General features: G+C 39.8%; 2 protein-coding genes across 12 annotated transcripts in view; one reads left to right on the forward strand and one right to left on the reverse strand.

Annotated features, from left to right (window-relative positions):
• Positions 1–1,795, forward strand: part of MESP1 (mesoderm posterior bHLH transcription factor 1) — a 55,653-nt gene extending 53,858 nt beyond the window's left edge. The window contains exon 7 of the transcript XR_008657597.2: positions 1,361–1,795. The gene's annotated coding sequence lies outside the window, so the exon portion shown is untranslated. The remainder of the gene's footprint in view (positions 1–1,360) is intronic.
• Positions 1–11,594, reverse strand: part of WDR93 (WD repeat domain 93) — a 53,391-nt gene that overhangs the window by 41,114 nt on the left and 683 nt on the right. For 4 of the 11 annotated variants that reach the window (XR_010120642.1, XM_063638556.1, XM_063638553.1 and 1 more), the window contains exon 1: positions 668–1,450. Coding sequence is in view for 9 of the 11 variants with exons in the window: in XM_063638556.1 (XP_063494626.1) it covers positions 668–970 (303 nt within the window). In the remaining 2 variants the exon portion in view is untranslated. Of the gene's footprint in view, positions 1–667; positions 1,451–11,446; positions 11,472–11,594 lie in introns of those variants that run through there. The other 7 variants (XR_010120643.1, XM_055277248.2, XM_063638554.1 and 4 more) reach the window with 4 other exon arrangements.

Raw genomic sequence — 11,594 nt, forward strand, 5'->3', positions numbered from 1 at the left:
ACAAAAATTATCCGGGTATGATGGCATATCCCTGTAATCCCAGCTACTTGGGAGGCTGAGGTGGGAGAATGCTTGAACCTGGGAGGCGGAAGTTACAGTGAGCCGAGATCACACCATTGCACTCCAGCCTGGGCAACAAGGGCAAAACTCCGTCTCAAAAAAAAAAAAAAACCCAAAAAACAACATTCCCAAACATAGTGTTCATCTAAAACTCTTGCCTAAGCATCAAGAAATTCATGGTATTTCACTGTTAGGGCAAAGAGAACAGAGAAAACAAGTAAGTTGAGAACAAATGCATATTCACAACACTAGGCATGACCACAGGCCCCGTACTTTATTCAGCTAGTGCACTGTGGGAAGAACGGTAGCCAAGGCACTGGCAGATCCTCAGCCATCCAGCAAGAGAGTAGATTAATACATTAAGAAGATTTTTCAGTAACAACCACTGAATATAAAAGGATAATATTCAATTAACCAGAATACCCCATATTTCCCCAGGCAATTACCAGATCATTTTAATCAACATCAGCATGCTTCTAATCTTTCAAAAATGCACTGACTTACTGAATGCAGCTTTCTAGTAGGAATTCCTTTCTGGATCAGGGGCTTTCATTTATTAACACTCAACTGAGAAACAGGGGCTCCTGGTCAACTGCTTACTCCATACCTGGATTTCTCCAAGTGGAGGGTAGATGGTGGGCTGGATCTGGCTGCTCTCAGCTTCCCTCAGTGCTTTCCTCTCTTCAATAATTTCCCAAGACTGGTCAAACAGAAGGTTCACCAGCTTGTTGATCATTCGATAAGGCTGAGGCAAGGAATCCACCTCGTCACCTGGATCCACGAGGACATGATCCTCTTCATCGTCTTTAGGCCAGTCCTTCTCTGTTGGGGGTGGCACCTCCAATGGTCCCTTTCGTGTACCAATGGGGTGCTTTATCTTCTGGGTCTGACTTCCTCTGGGGAATGACATCACAGAAGGTGGCACTGGGAACCTCTGTGAAACTCTGAAAAGCTGATAAGAGAAGTAAACAAAGGAATTCTGGAAAAAAGGAAGCAACGAGAAGATAGCACACCATCCTTTTCTAGCACAATAGCTTATAGAGACTCTTTATTCCACAGTCTGGCATCTTCCTTAATTACCAGAGGACTACTACCACATTCTTAGGATATGCTCTTCATATTAGTAAGGACATTAGAGGAGGCAGGTATTTTCCAGGCCAACCCTAGATGATGTGTACTAAGAAGGAAAGAGGAATTTGATACCCTTGTTGATAGGAGGGCAGATGTCTTTCTGTCCCAAATACAATTCACCCTCTCTCCTACAACTTATGCCTTCTCCTCATTCTCTTTCTCTCTGCAGATGGCTGTGCCCAAGCCAGGTGGGCAGTGAGCCACAACTCTCCTCCCTTTCCTTCCTTCACCCCCAATCAGATGCAGTTCAAGCACTCCCAATCCCGACTGTCTGATTTGTTCCCTTTTCTCCTTTCCCACTGCTGCTGCCCAGGAGTTCTGCAGACACAGTGCTCAGGGCCCATGAGATTTTTCAAGAACTTCCAGAAATGTCTGAGACATTAAAAAAAGAATTGACCAAAAGAAGACCCATAAAATTCCACTTCTATCTGTGCCACAGATTTGAGGAATGAAATACTTATTGCTCCTGTGGATGATAATTAAATATTTACAAAAATATTTACAATTTATTAGCTCCACTCTGTGTGTGTGTGTGTATACACACACATATATATGTATACGTCAACTTATAAATATATAAAGTCTGTATATGTATACAAATAAAGTTCACATCTACAAGAAGAGAACAAGTAATCTTTACTTCAGAAAATTCAAAATTGTAGGGCCTGTGGAGTGGTTCATGCCCATAATCCCAGCACTTCAGGAGGCCAAAGTGGGAGGATTGCTTGAGGCCAGGAGTTCGAGACTAGCTTGGGCAACATAGCAAGATCCCATCTATATAAAAAATTTAAAAATTAGCTGGGCATGGTGGTATGCATCTGTAGCTACTTGGGAGGGTGGGGTGGGAGAATTTCTTGAGCCCAGGAGTTTGAGGTTGCAGTGAGCTAAGATTGTGCCCCTGCATTCTACCCTAGATGACAGAGTGAGACCCTGCCTCAAAAAAAAAAAACCCTCAAAATTGTGCACATTATAAAAAGGCTTTCATATGTTACAGTTTTTAAAAAAATATTTAATGTAGAACATGAGATAAATTTTAAGTTGCTTAATATATAGTGGAGTAGGGTCTTGGACTGTGTGAATGCCTAGGGTCTATGAAGTCTTGTAAAAGCCCTGCTGCCACTGTCATCCTTTCTTACCGGCTGGAGTACATTCGTGATGCTTTCAATGTGTGAGTATGAGGACACTAGCTGACACTGGGGAAAGAACCACCTGAAGTAATTAGTGGGGAGAGTAAGCTGAGCTCACAGAGGGCCAAGAATAATGCCTGTTTCCACCAGCAAGACCGGAAAGCGTCATAATTCACAGGGATTATGTAGAGTACTCCGAAAAATCTTGCCTCAGTAGTGGGAAAAATTAGCCCTAGAATAAATGCTCCTCTGTTATCACCCATCAAATCTTAGAAGTTAGATAATCAAACTATTTCTAAGTAACATATTGCATCCCAGAACAAAGCTCAAGAATATTTAGAGGAATATAAAAATATCCAGCATTCAATGGAGTAAAATTCACAATGTCTAGGATCCAATAAAGAAATTACTTGGGCTATAGAAAGGCAAGAAAATATAAGCCATAATAAAGAGAAAAATTGATCAACTAAAGCTGAACCAGAGTCAATAAAGACATTAGAATTAGCAGACAAAACAGTTATAACTTTTTCTACAAGGTTATAACTGTTATATCTATATCTTTCTATATCTATATTGAGCTTTTAGAGACACAGCTACAAGGTCTGAGATGAAAAATATATCAGATTAGATTAACATGATGATTTCAGAGGAAAAATTAGATGGGCAGAAGAAAAGATTAGTGAACTTGAAGACACAGCAATAGAAACAAAATGAAACAAAGGAATAAAAAAGACTGAAAAAAAGAGAAGAACTGAGGTGTGAGATCATTTGAAGGGGCCTAATACAAGTGTGACTGAAATCCCCAAAAGAGGGAAGAAATAGAAAAAAATTTTGTAGGAATAATGAAAAAAAATTTTCTAAATTTGATTAAAACTATAAACCCACACATTTGAGAAGAAAAACTATATAAAAATTATGGATAAAGACAACATTTGAAAGCAGCCAGAAGAAGAAAGACATGCCATGTACAGAGGAACAAAGTAAAAAATAACAGCAGACTTACTGAAGGAAACCATGCAAGTGAGAAACAGTGAAGCAACATCTTGAAAGTACTGAAAGAAAAAAACTCGACACTCTGGCATTCCATACACAGAAAACATATTTTTCAGGAAATTAAAGTGAAATAAAGCCTTTTTAGATATACAAAAATTGAAAGAATTCATCATCAACAAACTAGCATTAAAATAAATAATGTAAAAGAAAGGCTTTTAGGCTAAAGGAAAAGGAGCAGGGTATAGTAGCTCCCACCTATAATCCCAGAACTTTGGGACGCTGAGGTGGGAGGATCACTTGAGCCCTGAAGTTCAAGACCATCCTGGGCAACAAAAGGAGACCTTTCTTCTAAAAAAAAAATTTTTTTTTAATTAGCCAGGTGTGGTGGCATGTGCTTGGAGGATCACTTGAGCCCGAGAGGTCAAGGCTGCAGTGAGCCACGATGGTGTCACTGCACTCCAGCCTGGGTGACAGAGATCCTGTTTCAAACTAATTAATTAAATAAATAAACTAAAATGATATCAGGCAGAAATAGAAATTTACATAAAGAAGTGAAAAACACTGGATACATTAGGCAAATTAAAAGATTTTTCTTATTATTTAAATCTCTTTAAAAGATATTTAAAATGCTTAAACAAAAAATAAAAATGTAGTGTAGGATTAATAACATATGTAAAGAAAAATGTATGACAATAATAGTACAAGGGCTAGGAGGCGAGAAATGGAAGTATACTAATATCACTTGAAGGTAGGCTATGCTAGGTGAAAGATGCATACTCTAAACCCTAAATTAACCACTAAGGAAATAAAGAGTTATAGCCAACAAAAGCAATAAAACACATAAAAATACCCAATTTAAATACTTAATTTAAAAAAGCAAAAAAGAGGAAAAAGGGAACAAGGAACAGACAGGACAAACAGAAAGTAAATAGCAAAACCTAACCATATCAATAATCACATCAAATGTAAACACTCCAATCAAACCATAGAAGTTGTCAGTATAGATAAGACTCAATATATGCTGTGTACAAAAACCCCACTTAAATATTAAGACACAAATAGGCCAAAACTAAAAGGGTGAACAAAGATATACTATGCTAACACTAATCAGAAGAAAGCTGGAGTGACTATATTAATATCAAACACAATATATTTCAGAGCAAAGAATATTACCTGTGATAAAGAAGTTCATTTAGTAACAATAAAGGTGGCCGGGTGTGGTGGTTCATGCCTATAATCCCAGCACTTTGGGAGGCTGAGGCGGGTGGATCACGAGGTCAGGAGATCGAGACTATCCTGGCTAATACAGTGAAACCCTGTCTCTACTAAAATTACAAAAAAAATTAGCTGGGCATGGTGGCGGGCGCCTGTAGTCCCAGCTACTTGGGAGGCTGAGGCAGGAGAATGGCATGAACCCAGGAGGCAGAGCTTGCAGTGAGCCGAGACTGCACCACTGCACTCCAGCCTGGGCAACAGAGCGAGACTCCATCTCAAAAAATATATAGATATATAAGCCGGGTGTGGTGGCTCACGCCTGTAATCCCAGCACTTTGGGAGACAGAGGCGGGTGGATCACAAGGTCAGGAGATCGAGACCAGCCTGGCTAACACGGTGAAACCCCGTCTTTACTAAAAATACAAAAATTAGCCAGGCGTGGTGGCGGGCGCCTGTAGCCCAGCTACTCGGGAGGCTGAGGCAGGAGAATGGCATGAACCCGGGAGGTGGAGCTTGCAGTGAGCCGAGATCACACCACTGCACTCCAGCCTGGGCGACAGAGCGAGACTCTGTCTCAAAAAAAAAAAAAAAAAATATATATATATATATACATATATATATATATATGTATATATATATATATATATATGTATATATATATATAAAGGTGTCAATTGATCAAGAGGGTATAAAAGTCCTAAATGTTTATGCACCTAATAACAGAGCTTCAAAATACACAAAGCAAAAATGGATAGAATTTTAATGAGAAACAGGAAAATCTACAATTACAGTCAGAGATTTCAATACCCTCTTCTCAATAAATTATAGAACACATAAACAGAAAAATCTGTGAAGATATAGAAACTTGAATAACACTATTAAGTAACTTTTTCCAAGACAAACCATATTCCAGGCCATAAACCAACTCTAAGTTTAAAAGAACTTAAATAATGCAATGTATGTTCTCTGACTACAACAGAATTATTTTAGAAATCAATAACAGAAATTTCGATGGTTCGATGTATATAAGACCTCAAAATATTAGGAAACTAACACACTTCTTAATAACTCATGGATCACTTTTAATAGTTTTAATGTTCCTAGGGTAGATACTCAGGAATGGGATTGCTGGTCATATGGTAAATATATGTCTAATATATTTTACATACATATTAGAATGGCTAAAATAAAAAAAATAGTGCCAGGTGTGGCAGCTCATGCCTGTAATCCAAGCACTTTGGGAGGCCAAGCGGGGAAGACTGCTTGAGGCCAGGAGTTTGACACCAGTCTAAGCAACACAGTGAGACCCCCATCTCTACAAGAAATTTTAAAAAACAGCTGGGCTGGGAGTGGTGTGCACCTCAGTCCCAGCTGAGGTAGGAGGATTGCTTGAGCCAGGGAGGTCAAGGCTGTAGTGAGCTGTGATCACGCCACTGCACTCCAGCCTGGGTAACAGAGCGAGACTTTATCTCTAAAAAACAAACAAACAAACTGACAGTACTAAACACTGGTGAAGATGCAGAGCAACTGGACTCCCATACATTGCTGTTGAAAATGCAGAACAGTACAGCCACTCTGAAAAAGGATTTGACAGTGTCTTATAAAGTTAAACATATATTTACCATATGACCCAGCAATCCCATTCCTGCTATCCTAGGAGTATTAAAACTAACCTATAATCAGAGCACTTTGGGAGGCCAAGGCAGGCAGATTGCTTGAGCCCTGGAGTTCAAGACCAACCTGAGCAAAATGGCAAAACCTCATCTATACAAAAAATACAAAAATTAGCTGGGTGTGGTGAGGTGCACCTGTAGTCATAGCTACTCGGGAGGCTGAGGTGGGAGGATTGCTTTAGCCAGGGAGGTCGAGGCTGCAGTGAGCCATGATCACACCACTGTACTCCAGCCTACGTGACAGAGCAAGGCCCTATCTCAAACAAAAAACAACAATAACAGCAACCACCACCACCACCACCACCAATGTAAGTTCACACAAAAACCTCTATGCAAATGTTTATGACAGCTCTACTTATAAATGTCAAAAATGGGAAACAATCCAAATGTCCTTCAACAGGTTTATCAATGGATAAACAAACTGTGGTATATCCATATAATAGAATACTACTCAGTAATAAAAAGCAAAAAACTATTGATCCACACAACAACATGGATGAATCTCAAAGACATTACGACAAGTGAAAGAAACCAGTCTCAAAATTTACATGCAGTGCAATTCCATTTATACAGCATTCTCAAAAATGCAAACTGAGTAATGGGGAACAGATCAGTGTTTGTCAAGAGTTATAAGCAGGGAAGGGTGTTATTCAAAAAGGACAGCATGGCTGGGCATGGTGGCTCATGTCTGGAATCTCAGCACTTTGGGGGGCCAAGGCGGGTGGATCACTTGAGGTCAGGAGTTCAAGACCAGCCTGGGCAACATGGCGAAACCCCACCTCTACTAAAAATACAAAAATAAGCTGGATGCGGTGGTGTGTGCCTGTAATTCCAGCTACTCAGGAGGCTGAGGCACAATAATCGCTTGAACCTGGGAGGCAAAGGTTGCAGTGAGCTGAGATTGTGCCACTGCACTCCAGCCTGGGTGACGGAGTGAGGCTCTGTCTCAAAAAAAAAAAAAAAAAAAAAAAAGGACAGCATGAGGGAGTGTTTTGGAGTGATGGAACTATTTCATCAGTGGAAAGAAAAATGTAAAGCTGTCTTTATCTCCAGATGATATGCTTATATAGGAAATCTGATGAAATCCACAAAAACATTTTCTAGAACTAATAAATGAGGAGAGCAAGTTTGTAAGATACAAGTTCAATATACAAAAACTGATTGTATTTCTATGTACTGGCAATAATAAACCAAACATTGAAATAAAAATGCCATTTACAACAGTATCAAAAACATGAAATACTTAGGGATAAATCTGACAAAAGACATATAAAACCTGTATACTGGGCTAGGCAACGTGGCTTGCACCTGTAATTCTAGCAACTCAGCAGGCTGAGGTGGGAGGATTGCTTTGAGTCCAGGAGTTCAAGGTTGCAGTGAGCTATGATCATGTTGCTGCACTCCAGTTTGGGCAATACAGCGAAACTCCCTCTCTAAAAAACACCCACCCATATACTGAAAACTATAAAATATTGCTGACAGAAATTAAAGAAGACCTAAATAAATGGAGAGTGTGATACCTTATTTATGAATTGGAAGACTCAATTTTGTTAAAATGTCAATTCTTTTCAAACTCATGTACAAATTCAACACAATCCCTATGATAATCCCAGGTGGCTTTTTTTTCCAGAAATTAAGAAGCTAATTTTACAACTCATAATTGGAGGACTAACACTACCTAATTTCAAGACTTATCACAAAGCTACAATATTCAAGACAGCGTGGTATTGGTATCAAAATAAACAAATAGATCAATGAAACCAAATAGGGAGTCCTAAATTAGATGCAAACATATATGGAGAACTTATTTTTGACACGGGCACAAAGACAATTCAGTGGAAAAAGGATATTCTTTTCAACAAATAATGCTGGAGCAATTAGATATCTATATAGGAAAAAAATGAATGCCGATCCATACCTTGCACCATATGCAAAAATTAACTCAAAGTAAAATCATACACCTAAATGCAAAACTGAAAACTAAAAAACTTCTGTAAGAAAACTTTGGCAATCTTCACTTAGACAAAGATTTCCTAGACATGACATTAAAGTATAACCTAAAAAGAACAAACTGGTCATTTAAACCTTTTCAAAAATAAACTTGTATTTCTTCAAAACATACTGTTAAGAGAATAAAAGGTAATCCTCAGATGGGGAGAAAATATATGTGCAAGTCACTTATCTGATAAAGTACTTGTGTCCAGAGTATTTTTAAAACTCTCAAAACTCAGTAATAAAAGAAATAACCCAGCCAGGCGCAGTGGCTCACGCCTGTAATCCCAGCACTTTGGGAGGCAGAGGCAGGCAGATCATGAGGTCAGGAGAGCGAGACCATCTTGGCTGACACGGTGAAACCCCGTCTCTACTAAAAATTACAAAACATTAGCTGGGCGTGGCAGTGGGCGCCTGTAGTCCCAGCTACTCGGGAGGCTGAGGCAGGAGAATGGTGTGAACCCAGTGAGCCGAGATCATGCCACGGCACTCCAGCCTGGGCGACAGAGCAAGACTCTGTCTCAAAAAAAAAAAAAAAAAAAAGAAAGAACCCAACAATTGTTAAATATGTGCAAAAGATTTGTACAGATACTTAACCAAAGAAGATACACAGATGGCAGATAGACTCAGAAAAAGATGTTCAGCATCATTAGTCATTTGTGAAATGCAAATTAAAATCATGAGATACCACTACACATATATTAAAATGCCTAAAGTTAAAAAGATAGACCATACAAGTGTTGTTGAAGATGTACAATAAAAATGCTCATACACACTACTGGGAAACCATAATAGCACAACTGGTTTGGAAAACAGTTTGGCAATTTCTTAAAACGCTAATGTGGAGGCCAAAGCAACTCCATCTTGGATGCTAATCCTCCATGTTAACTTCTGATTATCCCCAGTTCCAGAAAAACCTCTAAGATTTCCAGTTTGACTTATTCCTTGTGTAAGAGCACCACTTACTGTAAATATTGCCCTTAGGTCAAAACAACCTTGATGTTATCATTCTTGCCATAAATTCTGTCCTTAAGCAATTATCTTACACATTCCTTCTGAAGCACCTTTCTCTATAGTACAGAAACCCTGGGTGTGGTGGATAATGGCAGGGATCCACCATCTTGTCTTGCTTCCTGAGACACAGACATGGCTTCTGTTTGTTTACATTTTATTTATTTATTAAATGTTTGTTTCTGAGAAACTGGGTATGTCAGACTCTTGCTTTGGCCTCTCAGCCTTCTCAGACTTTTGGGGGTAGGTTTGCATAGGCCTGTCCACTGCAGGACAGTTAAACACACATCCACCAACATATCCAGTCATTCCACTCTTAGGAGTGGTAGAAAGGAACTGAAAACATATGTCCATACAAAGACTTGTACACGAACAGTCATTACAACTTTACTTGTAGGAGCCCCAAAGTGGAAACAACCCAATGTCCACCAATAGGCAAACAGACAAGCTCTCACACATTGTCAGTGGTAATACAAAATAGGATAGCCACTTTGGAAAACAGTTTGGCAGTTTCTTACAAAGTTAAACATACCATATGTTTCAGCAATCACATTCCTGCATATTACACTAGGAAAATTAAAACTTATGTTTCACATCAAAATCTGTACTTAAATATTTATAGCAGCTTTATTTATAATGGCTTCAAATTAGAGACAACACAAATGTACTTCAGTGGGTGAATGGATAACGAATTATAATAGATTCACATTGTGGAATAAAAAATTACAAACTACTGATGTGTACAACATAGATAATCTCAAATGCATTATGCTAAGTAAAATAAATCAGAAAAGAAAATAAAATGCTACATACTATATGATTCAATTTATATGATATTGTGAAAAAGGCAGAATTATAGGTATAAAAAACAGATGAGGCCAGGTGCGGTGGCTCACACCTGTAATCCCAGAACTTTGGGAGCTCGAGGTAGGTGGATCACCTGAGGTCAGGAGTTCCAGACCAGCCTGACCAGCATGGTGAAACACTGTCTCTACTAAAAATATAAAAAATCAGCCATGTGTGGTGGTACATGCCTGTAATCCCAGCTCGGGAGGCTGAGGCAGGAGAATCGCTTGAACCCAGGAGACGAAGGGTGCAGGGAGCCGAGATTGCGCCATTGCACTCCAGCCTGGGCAATAAGAGCAAAACTCTGTTTCAAAAACAAAAACAAAAAACAGATGATATAAATCTGTGTTTAGAAGCACCCTGTGCTCACCTCTATCATCTAACATATCTCTGTGTTGTACTTATCAGTTTACTGTGTTCCTTATTAACCTATTACCGTAGGACTAGAATTTAGCACAGTGGTTGGTATACGGCCAGCACTCAATAAATTCTTATTGCTTGCAGAATTGCCCTGACCTGGGCCATGTACTTAGAGAAAACTTCTGGCTCTCTTCCAGGCTCTTTCCTCTGCAAAAAATGAGTAACCCATGGGGCCAAGGAGATATGCTCACCCAAAGCCTAGTTTCCCCTTCTGGAGTCTAGACCATGTTCAGGGTACTAATACCCCTGGAATTTACTGCCCAAATGACACCATGGCCTGCATGAGCCTTTCTCAGCGTTCTCCTGAGGGCAGACCCAGCTGCTAATGTGAGCACTTCTCGATCTGAAAGGTGGCCAAGTCATGGCTGCTTGCAGAGGTATGGGCAGACATTGGATGTGGCTTGGAGTATCAGGATGGTATGCAAGGCTCCTGGCAGGGAACGTAGGTAGGCACCAGAAACCAGAAAAGAAAGGGAAGTGGGAAAAAAAAGACTGGGAGCCATTTCTCCCCACACTGCCATATTCCAGCTGTGTTTCCAGGTATTCTAAGGAGTCTAGGAATTCTGAAAGTGAACCTGGACTTCTACATCATTATGAGGGTTTATTTGTCAATGTAGGAAAACAGACTATATTTTACTTAACAATTTTTTACTTGATTTATGACTAAAATATTTAAACATACGGTATGCGGGACTCCATTTGTACTCTTACCCAGGACCTGCAAATGTTAGGAGCTGGCCTGACCAAGGCAATAAAGATTATGAAAATGTTGACCTTATTTTATTTTATTTTTTTGAGACAGAGTCTCGCTCTGTCGCCCAGGCTGGAAAGCAGTGGCACAATTTCGGCTCACTGCCACCTTCGCCTCCTGGGTTCCAGCGATTCTCCTGCCTCAGCCTCCCGAGTAGCTGGGATTACAGGCGCCCGCCACCACACCCGGCTACTTTTTTTGTATTTTTAGTAGAGACGGGGTTTCACCCTGTTGGCCAGGCTGGTCTCGAACTCCTGACCTCAGGTGATCCGCCCACCTCGGCTCCCAAAGTGTTGGGATTACAGGAGTGAGCCACAGCGCCGGCCGACCTTATTTTGTAGTTATAGAGGGTACATTTTATAAAATTACTGCCAC

Source organism: Symphalangus syndactylus, chromosome 5, assembly GCF_028878055.3.
Source record: "Symphalangus syndactylus isolate Jambi chromosome 5, NHGRI_mSymSyn1-v2.1_pri, whole genome shotgun sequence".
Classification (NCBI taxonomy): Eukaryota; Metazoa; Chordata; class Mammalia; order Primates; family Hylobatidae; genus Symphalangus; species Symphalangus syndactylus.